The sequence below is a fragment of the Oncorhynchus nerka genome, linkage group LG20, assembly GCF_034236695.1.
Source record: "Oncorhynchus nerka isolate Pitt River linkage group LG20, Oner_Uvic_2.0, whole genome shotgun sequence".
Lineage (NCBI taxonomy): Eukaryota > Metazoa > Chordata > Actinopteri > Salmoniformes > Salmonidae > Oncorhynchus > Oncorhynchus nerka.
In genome coordinates this window covers 61,443,792-61,463,703 of record NC_088415.1, presented here as the reverse complement: position 1 = coordinate 61,463,703, position 19,912 = coordinate 61,443,792, and the positions used below count along the sequence as shown (strand labels likewise).

Below are 19,912 nucleotides of genomic sequence, written 5' to 3'. Positions count from 1 at the left end.
ACTGAGGTAGATGTCATACGTACTTGGGCTCGAAGACCTCGTTGTGAATGTAGTTCTCGAAGGTCTTGCGGTACTCTGAGTCCTCTGCCTCCTTCTTCAGCTGTTTGTCTGTTTTGGGACAGGCACAGCAGCGACCACCCTGCCCCTCATCCTCAGTCTGGTTCCACTTGGCCTCCTCATCACTGTCCACTTGGGTGGGCACCCGTGACGGCAGCTTCATACCTGAAGGGAGGGAGAGACAGAGTCAGAGGCAAAGACGGACAGAGACACAGAGAGGCAGAGAGAGAAATAGACATACAAAGATGGAGACAGGAGGAGACATACAGAGAGAGGCAGACAAAGATGGAGACAGAGACAAGCGCACAGAGACAGGCACACAGAAACAGGCACACAGAGCCGGGGGAGCCTGTCATTAATTGTCAGCAATATCTTTGCTGGTTGATATACACCTACTCTGACATTATTCCCCTACAGACTAGTGTTGTCTAGACTCCTGACTGTTTGGGTGAGTGAGTGGGAGTAGAGGAGGAGAAGACATTAAAGTAGAGCATGTGTGTGTGCCACAGAGTGAGTGGCTGCCACTTGTTAGAAGGCCAAATCAGGTAAAGAACTATTCCATCCACCTCAATCACAGAACTTCACAGTCTCGCACACCCTGACCTTTCAACAGTGTTTTCCAAGTACATGGAGTAACACATAGAAAACATAGCCAGCCAGGGTGTTCCGGACTGGGGTGAATTTCTTTTGTAGAACGAGCTCTATTTTGGTGGCCTCTGGTACATTCTAATGCCTTGATTCTATTCGAAATACACAACTAAATCATTGAATACTTTAACGACTTTACCTCCCAGATTGGTAAAATTAGGTGTATTATTGAGAAAAAAGAAGAGACTTCACAATTAAAATGACTGAAAATGTATGAATTCAGCGTGTTAGTTGTTTTGGATATTGTAGGCCAGTGGTATTCAAAGTCGGGTCGCGGGGAAATTGCAGTCGGCCGAACTGAACAATCGGGGGAGAAGGGCCTTGGTCAGGGAGGTGACTAAGAACCCGAAGGTCACTGGCATAGACTGGGTGACCAGTCAGGATCGAGGGAAAGATGAACAGAGCAAAGTGCTGAGAGATCCTTGATAAAAATGTGCTCTAGAGTGCTCAGGACCTCAGGCAGGGGTGAAGGTTCACCTTCCAACAGGACAATGACCCTAAGCACACAGCCAAGACAACACAGGAGTGGGTTCGGGACAAGTTTCTGAATGTCCTTGAGTGGCCCAGCCAGAGGCCAGATTTGAACCCTATCGAATATCTCTGGAGAGACCTGACGATAGTTGTGCAGCAACGCTCCCCATCCAACCTGACAGAACTTGAGAAGATCTGTAGGGAAGAATGGGAGAAACTCCCCAAATACAGGTGTGACAAGCTTGTAGCATCATATCCAAAAAGACTTGAATCTGTAATCACTGCCAAAAAGGTGCTTCAACAAAGTACGGAGTAAAGGGTCTGAATACTTGCGTAAATGTGATATTTCTAAAAAACTGTTTTTGCTTTGTTATTATAGGGTATTGTGTGTAGATTGAGGGGGAAAAAACAACTGAATCCATTTTAGAATAAGGCTGTAACGTAACAAAATGTGGAAAAAGTCAATGCGTCTGAATACTTTACGAATGCACTGTAGTCCGAAAAATGTGTCTTTCAATTTAGTTTGTGTCAAAAACCTAGGAAGAAAGGTTGTTTCAGATTCCCTGTTAAGAAACAATTTGGGGGCCTCCTGGGTGGCGCAGTGGTTAAGGGTGCTGTACTGCAGCGCCAGCTGTGCCACCAGAGGGTTCACGCCCAGGCTCTGTCGTAACCGGCCGCGACCGGGAGGTCCGTGGGGCGACGCACAATTGGCCTAGCGTCGTCCGGGTTAGGGAGGGTTTGGCCTGTCGGGAAATCCTTGTCTCATCGCGCACCAGCGACTCCTGTGCCGGGCGCAGTGCGCACTAACCAGGAGGTATTGGAGGCGATGGTGCACGGTGTTTCCTCTGACACATTGGTGCGCCTGGCTTCCGAGTTGGATGGGCGCTGTGTGAAGAAGCAGTGCGGCTTGGTTGGGTTGTGTTTTGGAGGACGCCTCTCCCGAGTCTGTACGGGAGTTGCAGTGATGAGACAAGACTGTAACTACTACAATTGGATACCACACAATTGTTGAGGGAAAAAAAGGGGGGGATATTTATTTTTATTTTTTATAAATATAAAATAAAAAAACAGAACTACAGGTATGACTGAAGAATGAAGCAGGTGTTAAACATGAGCTTTAATACACAGAAAGCAGCAGTTGATGACTTCAGTGTCAACGCTTTAATCAAATCAGTAGGCCATTTCACTATCTTTAATAATACCATATATGTATCATGACATTAGCTTTTATAAACTTCAATCCGTTTTCTTGTTCCTGCAGTGAGTGTTCAACATAATCATTGAATGTTTTCATAATTTATCTGCAGATAATCGGCAAAAAGCAGTAGTAGCCTATCATTACGCAAATTAGGGAGCCAAATGAACGTCCCTCAAACCGATGCGTTCTAGTTCCGTGCCCCTAACAAATCCGATCAAACAGAACAACTCATCTCTAGGCTACACTGACAAGTCACTTTAGCAGTCACTGACAAGTCACTTTAGCAGTCACTGACAAGTCACTTTAGCAGTCACTGACAAGTCACTTTAGCAGTCACTGACAAGTCTTCACGGGTTTCGAATCCGAGGAAAATACAAACAAGCTCTTTTGTTTACTTGTTCCGATGCTGTACCATGGACATTATAACAATAATTAAGTGGATTTCAACTCATCGTTACCACTTACATTACATGGGAAGTGTAAATTTACTCACAGGAGACAATGAAGAAACATCATGGTCTCCCTCCCCCATGAAAATACATTTGACTGCAGCCAACCACGGTGTACAAAAATAACACAGGTATCGAGAGGCGGGACAGACAGCAGACTGACAAACCAGCGGTTTCTCTGTCATCGCTCACTTTGTGACTGACAGGCACCTGTCCTACCAATAGATCACTAGATTATGCATATCGTTCGGGAGAAGCCTATACAGACTCTTCTGACTTGCGATTTGAAAGTTTTAAATGAAAAGAAACCTAGTTAATTTATGATGTGGAAAAAGTAGCCGGCTTACAACTAATCTGTTATCGGCTATTTAGACGTTTATGGAAAACACTGCCTTTCTGGCAGTAATCCAATAGAGTAGAATATTCCATCGAAGAAGACACTCACACTCACCTTCTGGCAGTTGTCAAACTAATGAAAGTTGTTAAACTAATGATGATATCTATACTGAACAAAAATATAAACGCAACATGTATAGTGTTGGTCCCATGTTTCATGAGCTGAAATAAAAGATCCCAGAAATGTTCAGTACGCACACATTTTTTGGGGGTGCACAAATTTGTTTACATCCCTGTTGGTGAGCAGTTCTCCTTTGCCAAGATAATCCATCTACCTGATAGGTGTGGCATATTAAACAGCTTGACCATTACACAGGTGCACAATAAACAGCCACAAAAATGCCAGAGATGTCATAAGTTTTGAGGGAGCGTGCAATTGGCATGCTGACCGCAGGAATGTCCACCAGAGCTGTTGCCAGAGAATAAAATGTTAATTTCTCTACCATAAGCCACCTCTAACGTCGTTTTACAGAATTTGGTACGTCCAACCGGTCTCACAACCGGAGACCATGTGTATGGCGTCGTGTGGGTGAGCAGTTTGCTGATGTCAACGTTGTGAACAGAGTGCCCCATGGTGGCGGTGGGGTTATGGTTATGGTTTGGGCAGGCATAAACTACGGACAACGAACACAATGGCATTTTATTGATACCGTGACGAGATCCTGAGGCCCATTGGCCCATTTTTAAGGTATCTGTGACCAACAGATGCATATCTGTATTACCAGTCATGTGAAATCCATAGATTAGGGCCTAATGAATTTATTTCAATTGACTGATTTTCTCATATGAACTGTAAACTCAGTAAAATCAATGAAATTGATATTTTTGTTCAGTATACATGATGCCTATGAACCACCTTTCTGACTGAAGTTACATTTGTAGAATAGAATAGAATTGAACAGTCTCTCTAAAACACACCTTTCTGACAGTAGTCAAACTTGTAGAGCTCGCTGGCCTCAGGCTGCTGCTGACAGTACACCAGGTAGTGAGTGATGTTGCCGTTGGGGTCCGTTGGGGGCTTCCACTTCAGGATGATCTGAGAGGACGAGTTAGATGATGAGATGGGGTCCAGGGGCACGGACGGTTCTGGGGGAGAACACAGATACATACCATACGGGTTACTAATGGCTATGACAGAGAAACTCAAATCTGGACCTGATGTCCAGTTCCACTGCTGGTTTTCATACCTGCCTTCGAATCTGAGACTGATTCAAACTTGGGACATCAGGTGAGTGCAATTAACTACCAGGTAAAAAAAGGTCCAGAATCAGATTAGAATATCCCTGGTCTATGATATAAACCAACTAAATTCTGTTAGTGCAGGGGTATTCAAATCGTGGCCTTGAGGTCTGTACACTGCTGCTATGTACTCATTCTTCCTTGCTAACCATTGAAGAATTTTCGACTGAGTGTACTCGGGCCAAATAACCAGTCAACTAACTACTGGGGAGGATTGAGCACCAGCAGTCCTGCGTAAGTCAATGCCCAGACATGAACTCCCCTTTATTTAGTCAAATAACAATATGATAATAATAACGAAAAGGTTCACAGTCTTCGATACGCTTATTTCTAAATAACTATAGTGTATGTATCAGCAGTTGAAGGGGGAGGGGTAAAAACCCCAGGGTGAGTGACTGACAGGACAGAGAGTACCAGGCATCACTGTCTGTACCGGTGTGTGATGACATTCGGTCCGTGACTGATGATAATGACGGTGACACCTACAGGGTACAGGTCAGACCACATTGTCAGACTCTGTTAGAGAACAATGAACAGTAAGTCTAATGACAGATTCTCCTCTCGAGGTGTGTGTGTGTGAGCGTTTGTGGGGGTGACGGAGTCGTGACACAGGACAGGTGCCTGACAGGCGAGGTGGGTGAAACTAGAAAAACCAGAACACCCTGGAGAATGCACGCCACCCTCCAGCCAGCTTGTCGATAGTGCTGTGCCAGCTGCTATGACTTTAGAGAACAAAGATCATGTTTAATGAAAGCTTCTCCTAGAGTGTGGTTGATGGAGTCATGACACAAGACGGGGTGAACCCAGGTTCGGTTCAACCTCCACAAAGACAGAGAGACAGAGGTAGCCTGGATGCCAGCCAAACATATGTGACAATGAGTGACATGGACTTGGCAATAAAGCGGAAACAGATGTGGGACCAGGCTAGAGACGAGAACGGTGAAACTGTAATTACAGTAGAACACTGCAACTAGAACACCCTTGACATGCCTGCCCGCCTCCGAAGGTTGTGTGCCAACCGTGGCCTCACACCAGGCTGCGTGGTGCGACGAGGCGGCACTGTAATGTGGTTTATCAGGAAGGAAGGAGACAACGCACAACAAGTACAAAGGAAGCCAGTCAGACTAACTTAGACACCTGTCTGTGTTCAACCCTAAACCACAGCCTGTCCTCTGGAGACACACAGTGACACACACACACACAGTGACACACACAGTGACACACACAGTGACACACACACACAGGGAGATCTAAATGCACGCAGGGTGACACACATACACAGACAGACACACACACACAGGGTGACATCAGATTCATGACCTCAGCTTGTGTGACTTCAGACATTGGGCACAAAGCAGAGACACAATGAGACTGGGAGGTACAAGTAGCACTCCTGTCTCATCATCATTTCCTTCCTCTTCCTTGTTCTCGTGCCATTAGCTATGACACACCTCAGCTAACAGTCGAGGTGAGGCAGAGGACAACAGCCAATCTACCAGCTACTGTAGCTCTTATACCACTTATCCTAACCAGGGGTGGTCAAATCCTACCTTTGACTCTGGAGAACCTGCTAGCCAATTAATATATTGGATAGTCCACTCACCAGTTGGTCTGATTAAGGGGTTGGGGGAGGGGGGTGAGGGCTTGAGATCACCAGAGAGAATGAGGAGTCTTACTCACAGAATTGAATGAAGACCTGTATGGTTGCGTCACAAATGTCACCCTATTCCTTATATGGTGTACTACTTTCGACCAGGGTCCATAATGGTCAGAAGTAGTGCACTATATAGGAAATAGGGTGCCATTTGAGAGGTAGCCAATATCTCAATAAAGGCTCTTACTGGTGGCGTTGGTCCTGACGTAGATGATCTTGCTCTTGGCCCCGAGGACCTGGTGTTCATCAGAGGCAGAGAGCTGGGTCTTGACCATGATGGCGTACTGCGTCCAGGGCTTCAAAGACAAGATCAGGGTACCTGGAAGGAACAATAGTATTGGTACATGTTGCAGCACGGACACTATTGAGCGAAACACTTGTTGTTCCTACCTTGCTACTACAGTGAATCGGGGTACCTGGAACAATATTACTGGGATGTGTTGCAGCACGGACACTATTGAGCAAAACACTGGTTGTTCCTTCCTTTCTACTACAGTGACCAGTATGTACCTGTACTGTATGCTGAAAGTTGTCAAATATGAATGGCTAAGCAGCTAAAATAATTTAACCGTCCGTCCATTCTGTATAGTTGTTAGACAGATTGACAGACAGGTGACACTCATGATGGATTAAAGATAGACTCAGCTAAATGCAAGACTTCGCTCTCACACAGTCACACACAGCATCATCGCACGTGCAAGAGTTCATGCTGTTACAGCATGGTAGCCAGGGCACCAAAACATAGGAGAAGTTGAGCCTCTCACTTCAACGCTCTTAGTTGTTGTGGAAATTGACCCACTTATACTCTTTACTTTCTGCAGCTACGTCATATTGCTGAGTCTACCTTTTATCAACTGAAACCATTGTTTTGTCCATTTTTATTCATGCACATTTTGGGGCATCATGTCTTAATAAACATAATATTTCTGCATCCAAACCTCCATTTTGGATTTCCCCCAAGATTTTGACAGTGTACAGGCATCTATCCTTTCCAATACAGAAGAGAATGAAACGTTACCTGGCTCCACCTGTGGGTTGCCCTCTGTAGCCCGGGCTGGAGGATCCAGGTCAACTATTACCCAGTTAGAACCACACGCGTCCTGGCCGTCAAACTCTGTCACGTTGCGGTAGGGCCTGGGAGAGGGGAGAGACAGAATAGCATAGATAAGAAATAAGGAGACACACATACTGCTCCAAAAAGGTCGTTAGAAAAGAGGAATTGTACTAGGCTCCAGACTACATTGAATATTCTGCGAAGTTCTTCAGAAAGGAAGTGGTTAAATGGTATTAAGTTCCTAGGGACGACTGTTTGTGGCCCATAGTGTACGGATACAATTAAAACTCCACTTCTCTGGAAACTGCTCATTCCCAAAAGTAACTTGAGGGCTTTGGACTCCAGCTGCCCTTCTGAAAAATGATTTCAGATGGCACAGTCATGTCCGACACACACACACAAACGTGTGTACTTACGCTTCCTTGTAGAAGAGCATGAAGCCCAGCAGGTCTCTGAAGTCAGGAGGCCAGAACGGTTCCCACCTGATCACGATCTTATCATGTGTGGCACGCACCTGAGTGAACCTTAACTCCTGGTTCTCACCTGAGAGAGTCACACACACACACACACAATATGGTCAGTACCACACTGTCCTAGGTCTGTGACACACCACAGATGTACGTGTGTGTGCACAAGCATGTGTGTGGGGCGGCAGGTAGCCTTGCGGCTAGAGCGTTGGGCCAGTGATGAAAAAGGTCGCTGGTTTGAATCCCCGAGCCGACTAGGTGAAAATCTGCTGATGTGCCCTTGAGCAAGACACTTAACACTAACTGCTCCTGTAAGTTGATCTGGATAAGAATGTCTGCTAAATGACTCAAAAAAAACAAAAAAACATATATATATAAAGTGTGTTCATCTCTGCAAATTTGTGTGTTGGCGTTCATGCGTGTGTGTGTACTCAAGACTGTATGCTCCTTACAGGAGGCCTGGTCTCCATTGGTCTTGGATACGATGTCGTTCTTGTGCTGTCTGTCTTTGGTGCCTGTCACCTCCTCCATCTTGCGGATCTCTGACATGCAGAGCTTAATGTTGAGTTGAAAGAACATGCGTCCCTGGAGGATTGTCAGGTTGTGTTTGTTCCAGTCCCACAGCTGACGCAGGTTCTGGTTGTCTAACGCATAGAACGAGTAACCCCTGGGGAAGAAACAGACACCAGGTTTGGGGTCAATTCCATTCAAATTCAAGCCAATTCAGAAAGTAAAATCAAATTCCAATTCATTAAATATAATTGGAATTCCTGTGTACTTTCTGAATTGACTGGAATTGACCCCAACCCTGACAGACACATTATACTGATGTATTTTTAAGTGTATTTTAAGTATTACTGACAGATATAGTTTAGAATATGAGAGGAGGAGGAGTAAGAGGAGCAGAAGGAGAAAGAAGCGAACTGCAGGGCTTGGAAGAAGAAAGTTGGAGGAAGAGGACGAGAAGGAAAGTCAACTTACCCGTCTATCAGTGTGTCCCCTCTGATGACCTGTAGTTTGCGGAGGAAGGAGAGAGAGACGAGGGCGTAGGAGCGCCGGACAGTCAGATACCCTGTTATCTCCTCCAACTGACCAAGGTTAGCCTCCAGCTCTGCTGCTATGTTATCTACACACGCACACAATCAAATGATTATTAACTTAGAAGGAACTTTGGTTACAAGCAGGGGTGACATAATGACACACACATACACTTGTAAATTAGACAAGGGCTCAGAATACTCACTTCCCCCTCTGAGGTTGATTTCCATGCTGCCGTTGAGCACGGTGCATCCTCTCAGAGCCTGTGCTGCAGTCACAGAGTCCACCATCTTCTGGCCCATACACACCTTAGGACACAGCCCAGCACATGGAGTACAGATTAACCTGCAGGAAGAGATAGAGAGAGCACACACGTCAGATAGGGATGAAGGGAAAAATCCATACAGTAGAGAATCGCAATATTATTTTTTGCAATTTTATTTTGATACTCTGACTCCAAGTACCTATTAGTAAAAAAAAAATGCTAGGTAGTTAACATTAGCTAGCCCTAAATTGGCTGTACCTGCGCCAAAACTACAGATTGTTTTCAAATGTTTGAAATGGTGTGCCAACATGTTAACACTTTCATAATCAGACTCTCACTTGGCGGTACACGCACGCACGCACACACACACACACGCGAGTAGAGTTTGCCCAACAGCTACTCTATAACCTCAAGTCACCTCACGATGAATTGAAGGAAGTAGGCAATAATCCTTTCATAAGAGCTACGGTGCCCTCATCTACCCCTCAACCTTCCCAGAGAGAGGGAGAGGATGAGAGCGAGGACTACTCTATAACCTAACAATGGAGTTAAGTTCAATCTGTCATAAGAGAGAAGTATACAATGTCGTACGCCCTGATCGAGCCCTTCAACCTTCAAACACAGAGCCAAACCATTCACGATGTGTCAAGGTAGTTTTTATGCTGACTGGTTTGAGAGGTGAGAGAATGATCTAGTCTAGTGAGCACACAAGCGCGTGCACACTCACTATGTTATCCACACACACGCACACACTCTGGCAGCTCCATCGAGGAAGAGGACATTTGTCTTCCAACCTTTGTTGTTGGGTTCAGTGTGCGTTTCTCCTAGGGCTGTGTCCGACTAAAGTAAAACGTCTCTCTATCTCTCTCTCTCAGTCTACAGTCGATCGCGGATTACAAAAAGAAAACCAGCCCCGTCACGGACCAGGATGTCTTGCTCCCAGGCAGACTAAATAACTTTTTTGCCCGCTTTGAGGACAATACAGTGCCACTGACACGGCCCGCAACTAAAACATGCGGACTTTCCTTCACTGCAGCCGACGTGAGGAAAACATTTAAACGTGTCAACCCTCGCAAGGCTGCAGGCCCAGACGGCATCCCCAGCCGCGCCCTCAGAGCATGCGCAGACCAGCTGGCTGGTGTGTTTACGGACATATTCAATCAATCCCTATCCCAGTCTGTTGTTCCCACATGCTTCAAGAGGGCCACCATTGTTCCTGTTCCCAAGAAAGCTAAGGTAACTGAGATAAACGACTCACTTCCGTGATCATGAAGTGCTTTGAGAGACTAGTCAAGGACCATATCACCTCCACCCTACCTGACACCCTAGACCCACTCCAATTTGCTTACCGCCCAAATAGGTCCACAGACGATGCAATCTCAACCACACTGCCCTAACCCATCTGGACAAGAGGAATACCTATGTGAGAATGCTGTTCATCGACTACAGCTCGGCATTTAACACCATAGTGCCCTCCAAGCTCGTCATCAAGCTCGAGACCCTGGGTCTCGACCCCGCCCTGTGCAACTGGGTACTGGACTTCCTGACGGGCCGCCCCCAGGTGGTGAGGGTAGGCAACAACAACTCCACCCCGCTGATCCTCAACACTGGGGCCCCACAAGGGTGCGTTCTGAGCCCTCTCCTGTACTCCCTGTTCACCCACGACTGCGTGGCCACGCACGCCTCCAACTCAAATCATCAAGTTTGCGGACGACACAACAGTGGTAGGCTTTATTACCAACAACGACAAGGCCTACAGGGAGGAGGTGAGGGCCCTCGGAGTGTGGTGTCAGGAAAATAACCTCACACTCAACGTCAACAAAACTAAGGAGATGATTGTGGACTTCAGGAAACAGCAGAGGGAACACCCCCCTATCCACATCGATGGAACAGTAGTGGAGAGGGTAGTAAGTTTTAAGTTCCTCTGTGTACACATCACAGACAAACTGAATTGGTCCACCCACACAGACAGCATCGTGAAGGAGGCGCAGCAGCGCCTCTTCAACCTCAGGAGGCTGAAGAAATTCGGCTTGTCACCAAAAGCACTCACAAACTTCTACAGATGCACAATCGAGAGCATCCTGTCGGGCTGTATCACCGCCTGGTACGGCAACTGCTCCGCCCACAACCGTAAGGCTCTCCAGAGGGTAGTGAGGTCTGCACAACACATCACCGGGGGCAAACTACCTGCCCTCCAGGACACCTACACCACCCGATGTCACAGGAAGGCCATAAAGATCATCAAGGACAACAACCACCCGAGCCACTGCCTGTTCACCCGCTATCATCCAGAAGGCGAGGTCAGTACAGGTGCATCAAAGCTGGGACCGAGAGACTGAAAAACAGCTTCTATCTCAAGGCCATCAGACTGTTAAACAGCCACCACTAACATTGAGTGGCTGCTGCCAACACACTGACTCAACTCCAGCCACTTTAATAATGGGAATTGATGGGAAATGATGTAAAATATATCACTAGCCACTTTAAACAATGCTACCTAATATAATGTTTACATACCCTACATTATTCATCTCATATGTATACGTATATACTGTACTCTATATCATCTACTGCATCCTTATGTAATACATGTATCACTAGCCACTTTAAACTATGCCACTTTGTTTACATACTCATCTCATATGTATATACTGTACTCGATACCATCTACTGTATCTTGCCTATGCCGCTCCGTACCATCACTCATTCATATATCTTTATGTACATATTCTTTATCCCCTTACACTTGTGTCTATAAGGTAGTAGTTTTGGAATTGTTAGCTAGATTACTTGTTGGTTATTACTGCATTGTCGGAACTAGAAGCACAAGCATTTCGCTACACTCACATTAACATCTGCTAACCATGTGTATGTGACAAATAAAATTTGATTTGATTTGAATCTACTCACAATATCCCATAATGACAAAGCAAAAACAGGTTTTAAGAAATGTTTGCAATTTTTTTATTTACTGAAATATGACATTTACATAAGTACCAGATCCTTTATTCAGTACCTTGTTGAAGCACCTTTGGCAGCGATTACAGCCTCGAGTCTTCTTGGGTATGACGCTACAAGCTTTGTACACTTGTATTTGGGGAGTTTCTCCAATTTTTCTCTGCAGATCCTCTCAAGCTCTGTCAGGTTGGATGGGGAGTGTCGCTACACAGCTATTTTCAGGTCTCTCCAGAGATGTTTGATCGGGTTCAAGTCCGGGCCACTCAAGGACAATCAGAGACTTGTCTCGAAGCCACTCCTGCGCTGTCTTGTCTGTGTGCTTAGGGTCGTTGTCCTGTTAGAAGGGGAATCTTCGCCCCCAGTCTGAGGTCTTGAGGGCTCCATTCACCTTTCCCTCAATCCTGACTAGTCTCTCAGTCCCTGCTGCTAAAAAACATCCCCACAGCATGATGCTGCCACCACCATGCTTCACCATAGGGATGGTGCCAGGTTTCCTTCAGATGTGACACTTGGCATTCAGGCCAAAAAGTTCAATCTTGGTTTCATCAGATCAGAGAATCTTGTTCTCATTGTCTGAGACACTTTAGGTGCCTTTTGGCAAACTCCCAAGTGAGCTGTCATGTGCCTTTTACTGATTAATGGCTTCCGTCTGGCCACTCTACCATAAAGACCTGATTGGTGGAGAGTTGCAGAGAGGGTTGTCCTGATGGAAGGTTCTTCCATCGCCACAGAGGAACTCTGGAGCTCTGTCAGAGTGACCATCGGGTTCTTGATCACCTCTCTGAACAAGGCGCTTCTCCCCGACTGCTCAGTTTGGCAGGGCGGCCAGCTCGAGGAAGAGTCTTTGTGGTTCCAATCTTTTTCCATTTAAGAATGATGGAGGCCACTGTGATCTTAGGGACCTTCAATGCTGCAGAAATGTTTTGGTACCCTTCCCCAGAGCTGTGTCTCGACAAAATCCTGTCTTGGATCTCTACGGACAATTCCTTGACCTCATGGCTTGTTTTTTGCTCAGACACGCACTGTCAACTGTGAAACCTTATATAGACAGGTGTGTTCCTTTCAAAATCATGTCCAATCAATTGAATTTACCACAGTTGGACTCCATTCAAGTTGTAGAAATATCTCAAGGATGATCAATGGAAACAGGATGCAACTGAGCTCAATTTCGAGTCTCATTAGCAAACGGTCTGAATTCTTATGTAAATAAGGTATTTCTGGGGGGTTTTTAATATAAATTTGCAAACATTTCAACAAACCTATTTTCGCTTTGTCATTATGGGGTATTATGTCTCGATTGATGAGTGAAAAAAAATAATTAAAACCATTTTAGAATAAGGCTGTAACGTAACAAAATGTGGAAAAAGTCAAGGGGTCTGAATACTTTCTGAATGCACTGTACATTAAGGAACTATTGTCATTGTCAATGGATGGACTCTTCACTTGCTGTTTGAGGTGATGAAAACATTACTTGAGAAGCTCCACAGCTCATTAGTGGTGGTGAGTTAAGACAATCAGAAATACTATCAGATCCACAAATGGGCACATTTATAGGCTCACATTTGTGAGCAGACCAGATAGCCCAGGCCTACTTCTATGCGTAATCAGGTGCGCGTCCTTACTCAACAATGACATGAGCGCTCCAAACAAAAGAAAATTCATGAATTTACAAAAGTCGAACTTGAATTCCATAAACCAAATCTTGTATCGGTAGCATAGGTTATGCGCTCTGCAAACAACGTGTCCACTCCAACAATGAGAACAGTAAACGACTTTAATAATAATGTATTGAATGCATTAACAGAAATTACCATAACCCAACCAACATTGTACATTAGAAATTATGGGAATTAACAGTAAATGTACTACTGGTGATATATGCAATGGAGAATTGATAGACTTACAATCAAAGGGAAAACAATTCACACAATGAAGTTATGAAACAATGTGCATGAATTGGCTGGAGAGAGTGCATTCTGGAGAGAGACACGCGCTGTGAATCTTAGCTACACTCCCCTTCTTCTTGGACTCCGCCATCCCCGTTGCCTCTGCAATGGATAAGCCCACTGAGACAGGCGCAAATCAGCCAGGTGTCTTGTGTGCCCCCAAAAAATATACGCGTTACTGCTCGATTTAAAAAAATATTGGCCGATCAATAGCCTATCGACCAAACAATCGTACAGTCAACTAAATGGGGTCAGGTCTAGTTTCTTCCTGCAGCATTTGTAGCATATTTTCATGGAAACGTGTGTCCATGTGTGATTTGCTAAAACTAATACCTGTGGAGTGGCGGTATGTGGTGTTGGATAGAGCAACACTGTTGTAGCACCAGCAAATGACCATAGTATATAGTGCACTATAGTCACTATAGGGGCCCTGGTCAAAAGTAGTACACTAAATAGGGAAAAGGGTGCCATTTGGGATGCATTCAATAATGATAGGCAGGCGGGATGACTTACAACACTACTTATTATATATAGTGAGAGTGAGAGTGAGTGAGAAAGGAGAGAGCGAGCGAGAGAGGAAAAGAGTTGGGATAGTGGAGGGAGAGGGTAAGAGTAGAAAAATATGTGTGAGAGAGAGAGAGACACGGAGGGAGAGAGAGAGAGAGAGACACGGAGAGAGAGAGAGAGAGACACGGAGAGAGAGAGAGAGACACGGAGAGAGAGAGAGAGACACGGAGAGAGAGAAAGAGACACGGGAGAGAGAGAGAGAGAGAGAGAGAGAGAGAGAGAGAGAGGAGAAATAGAGAACAGAAGGAGAGGACAATGGGTGGTGAAATGCAGGCCATAACCTGTGGGGCCATCAGACTCCAGCTACCCAGCCACCAACCTTGGCCCACCCTCCAGCCTGCCCCTCCCCAACCACACAGCCAGCTCCTACCCAGCTTTCACCCTGCAAGCCACGCTGTAACAAAAGACACCAAGGCCTGAAGAGGCCAGACCCATCTCTGTCCAACTAATGATTAGTGTGTCTGGAGTCTGTCTCGCACACGCACACACACATTTTTCTCTCTAGTGGCAAGCCAGGATTAGAATGCACACAAGCACACACACGACCTTAAACATTGTTATTGGCAAATCAATGAGCACTGTAGCCTAGCACTGCATGAGTGACTGTCTCAGCTGGCTTAGTTCAGACTGGCTCAGCTATGGAGTGGAGACAGCAATTGCAAGCAGAAATGAAATGCTATGAGGAATTTATTCTGTAGCCCAACACAAAACACTGCACACACACCACTGCCCTGTTTTCCCCGCCTGCTTTGCTAGCTGCTCTGACCTGAACTTGCTGAACTGTCTGCATAGCGAATACACTGTGCCAACCAACGCCTCCACACTCCCACTGCAGCGCCGCACATGCGCACACACACACAGCCGTTGTACAACAGGGGAGCCTTGCAGTACTGCACTGTCATGCTGCACTGTACAGCAGAAATTAGCAGGACATGATGCAAAGAGCTTTTGCAGCATTTCGATCTAACTGGCACAACTCCTCTGAAACCACACTGAGACGACTGCACATGTAGCTATTGAGACGACTGCAGACATGTACCTGCTGAGACGACTGTACATGTACCTATTGAGACGACTGCAGACATGTACCTACTGAGACGACTGCAGACATGTACCTACTGAGACGACTGCAGACATGTACCTACTGAGACGACTGCAGACATGTACCTACTGAGACGACTGTACATGTACCTACTGAGACGACTGTACATGTACCTATTGAGATGACTGCAGACACGTATATATTGAGACGACTGCAGACTAGAGGTCAACCGATTATGATTTTTCGATACCGATTAGTGGCGGACCAAAAAAGCCGATACAATTAATCGGCTGATTTTTTAAAATTTGATTTGTAATAATGACAATTACAACAATACTGAAACACTTATTTTAACTTTATATAACACATCAATAAAATCAATTTAGCCTCAAGTAAATAATGAAACATGTTCAATTTGGTTTAAATAATGCAAAAACAAAGTGTTTGAGAAATAAGTAAAAGTACAATATGTGCTATGTAAGAAAGCTAACGTTTCAGTTCCTTGCTCAAAACATGAGAACATATGAAAGCTGGTGGTTCCTTTTAACATGAGTCTTCAATATTCCCAGGTAAGAAGTTTTAGGTTGTAGTTATTATAGGAATTATAGCACTATTTCCCTCTATACCATTTGTATTTCATTAACCTTTGACTATTGGATGTTCTTATAGGCACTTTAGTATTGCCATTAAAACAGTATAGCTTCCGTCCCCCTAACTAGCTAGCCATTTCACTTTGGTTACACCAGCCTCATCTCGGGAGTTGATAGGCTTGAAGTCATAAACAGCGCAATGCTTGACACACAACGAAGAGCTGCTGGCAAAACGCACAAAGTGCTGTTTGAATGAATGTTTAGGCGCCTGCTTCTGCCAACCACCGCTCAGTCAGATACTTGTGTGCTTGTATGCTCAGTCAGATTATATGCAACGCAGGACACGCTAGATAATATCTAGTAATATCATCAACCATGTGTAGTTAACTAGTGATGATAATTGATTGATTTTTATAAGATAAGTTTAATGCTAGCTAGCAACTTACCTTGGCTTACTGCATTTGCGTAACAGGCAGTCTCCTTGTGGAGTGCAACGAGAGAGAGGCAGGTCGTTATTGCGTTGGACTAGTTAACTGTAAGGTTGCAAGATTGGATCCCCCGAGCTGACATGGTGAAAAACTGTTGTTCTGCCCCTGAACAAGGCAGTTAACCCACCGTTCTAGGCCGTCATTGAAAGTAAGAATGTGTTCTGATGTGTTCTGCCTAGTTAAATAAAGGTATATAATATATATATATATTATATATATATATATATATATATTTATATATACATATATATTATTTTTTTATCGGCAAATTGGCGCCCAAAAATACCGATTTCCGATTGTTATGAACACTTGAAATCGGCCCAAATTCCGATTATTCGGTCGACCTCTACTGCAGACACGTACATATTGAGACGACTGCAGACACGTACCTATTGAGACGACTGCAGACACGTACATATTGAGACGACTGCAGACACGTACATATTGAGACGACTGCAGACACGTACATATTGAGACGACTGCAGACACGTACCTATTGAGACGGCTGCAGACACGTACCTATTGAGACGACTGTACATGTACCTATTGAGACGACTGTACATGTACCTATTGAGACGACTGTACATGTACCTATTGAGACGACTGTACATGTACCTATTGAGACGACTGTACATGTACCTATTGAGACGACTGTACATGTACCTATTGAGACGACTGCAGACACGTACATATTGAGACGACTGCAGACACGTACCTATTGAGACGACTGTACATGTACCTATTGAGACGACTGTACATGTACCTATTGAGACGACTGTACATGTACCTACTGAGACGACTGTACATGTACCTATTGAGACGACTGTACATGTACCTATTGAGACGACTGTACATGTACCTATTGAGACGACTGTACATGTACCTATTGAGACGACTGCAGACACGTACATATTGAGACGACTGCAGACACGTACCTATTGAGACGACTGTACATGTACCTATTGAGACGACTGTACATGTACCTATTGAGACGACTGCAGACACGTACATATTGAGATGACTGCAGACACGTACCTATTGAGACGACTGTACACGTACCTATTGAGACGACTGCAGACATGTACCTATTGAGACGACTGCAGACACGTACCTATTGAGACGACTGCAGACACGTACCTATTGAGACGACTGTACATGTACCTATTGAGACGACTGTACATGTACCTATTGAGACGACTGTACATGTACCTACTGAGACGACTGTACATGTACCTACTGAGACGACTGTACATGTACCTATTGAGACGACTGTACATGTACCTATTGAGACGACTGTACATGTACCTATTGAGACGACTGTACATGTACCTATTGAGACGACTGCAGACACGTACATATTGAGACGACTGCAGACACGTACCTATTGAGACGACTGTACATGTACCTATTGAGACGACTGTACATGTACCTATTGAGACGACTGCAGACACGTACCTATTGAGACGACTGCAGACACGTACCTATTGAGACGACTGCAGACACGTACCTATTGAGACGACTGCAGACACGTACCTATTGAGACGACTGCAGACACGTACCTATTGAGACGACTGCAGACACGTACCTATTGAGACGACTGTACACGTACCTATTGAGACGACTGCAGACATGTACCTATTGAGACGACTGCAGACACGTACCTATTGAGACGACTGCAGACACGTACCTATTGAGACGACTGCAGACACGTACCTATTGAGACGACTGCAGACACGTACCTATTGAGACGACTGCAGACACGTACCTATTGAGACGACTGCAGACACGTACCTATTGAGACGACTGCATATGTACAAATTCCTTTCCGGTGAACCGTTTAGACTTACCCTTCATTGTTGAGTTGACAATATAATTCATACAGCATACAAACATAGTACTTAGGCTCACGTGCTAGAGTTGATGGTGTTGTATAGTACTGTTTTATAGACTTACATAGTGGAGTTGACCGCGGTGTAGAGTTGAATATACAGTAAGTAGACTTACGTGGTGGAGTTGACAGTAGTATATCCTGAGGGGCACTCAGGTATACAGGCTCCGTTGTGGATAACATACTCATGGCAGTCGCTGCTCTTGCTCTGCTTACACTTGTTGTGGAGGTCTTGGCAGAAGGAGAAGGGGACACAGCGCCAGCCCCTGTAGGTGTAATATCCCTGGGGACAGCGGTCCACACAGGCCTCCTGGTATTAGGGAATAGGGATGAGTTGATGGAAAGCATCCACATCAATTCAATATAACACGTTTAAGTGCTATTTTCCATTGCTGGACAGTCATATGTTTAAATAAAGTTGAAATAAACACGCTTCTGTTTGATTCAGCTTCCCCCCCTCCAGCAATAGATAAGTAAGCTTGTGTCTAGTATGCACGCACGCATCTAACTATATTTCACAGGGAAAACTTAGGTTAATACATCTACAGGTTAATAAAATACATCTCTAGCACCCATCAAGAATTTGAATTGTTGAAGAATGACAAATGTTACTCAAGTGTGTTGAACTCCTCCATACGGTACCTGGTGCTGGAGGTTCTTGCAGGCTACACAGCTGCTGCTGTTTTGGGGCTCAGAGCAGCCCCCCAGACATGACTCATGGCAACACTGGTTGTCCTTGGTACAGGCCCGGTGCTTACAGCTGGGGGGGCACACTGTGGGAGTGCAGAAGGGGGGGGGGGGTTAGTGACAGGATTTAAATAGAGAGAAAGAGTTGCCCGTTTCACTCAGTTTCAGAATGTTTCCACCGAGGGCTGAGCGATATAGCGAACTGCAAAAGTATTGGGACGGTGAATGTTGTTGTTGTTGTTTTGGCTCTGTCCTCCAGCACTTTAGACTTGAAATGATACAATGACTATAAGGTTAAAGTGCAGACGCAGCTTTAATTTGAGGGTATCTTCATCCATATTGGGTGAACCGTTTAGAAATTACATCCCTTTTTTTTTAATCCCTCCATTTTAGGGGACCAAAAGTATTGGGACAAATTCACTTGTATGAGTATTAAAGTAGTAACAAGTTTAGATCCATATTCATAGCATGCAATGACTATATCAATTTGTGACTCCACACATTTGTTGGATGCTGTTTGTTTGGGTTATTTTTCTGATTATTTTGTGCCCAATAGAAATGAATGGTAAATAATGTAGTGTGTCATTTTGGTGTCACTTTTATTGTAAATAAGAATAGAATATGTTTCTAAACACTTTTGCATTGTGGATGTTACCAATGTGGATGTTACCATGAATATACAGAGAAGGTTAACATTTGCGCATTTAATTTTCTCACTCAGAATATGATATATATGAGTGTACAAAACATGCTCTTTCCATGACAGCCTGACTAGGTGAATCCTGGTGAAAGCTATGATACCTTATTGAT

General features: G+C 44.8%; 1 protein-coding gene across 1 annotated transcript in view; it reads right to left on the bottom strand.

Annotated features, from left to right (window-relative positions):
* The window catches only part of LOC115102893 (insulin receptor-like), a 95,725-nt gene that overhangs the window by 17,858 nt on the left and 57,955 nt on the right, over positions 1-19,912 (bottom strand). Inside the window, exons 3-12 of the mRNA XM_029623313.2 lie at positions 19,058-19,188; positions 18,532-18,725; positions 8,877-9,016; positions 8,615-8,759; positions 8,086-8,300; positions 7,583-7,709; positions 7,131-7,246; positions 6,300-6,431; positions 4,138-4,305; positions 24-222 (exon numbers count right to left, since the gene is read on the bottom strand). Of these exons, the coding sequence (XP_029479173.1) occupies positions 24-222; positions 4,138-4,305; positions 6,300-6,431; positions 7,131-7,246; positions 7,583-7,709; positions 8,086-8,300; positions 8,615-8,759; positions 8,877-9,016; positions 18,532-18,725; positions 19,058-19,188 (1,567 nt within the window). The remainder of the gene's footprint in view (positions 1-23; positions 223-4,137; positions 4,306-6,299; positions 6,432-7,130; positions 7,247-7,582; positions 7,710-8,085; positions 8,301-8,614; positions 8,760-8,876; positions 9,017-18,531; positions 18,726-19,057; positions 19,189-19,912) is intronic.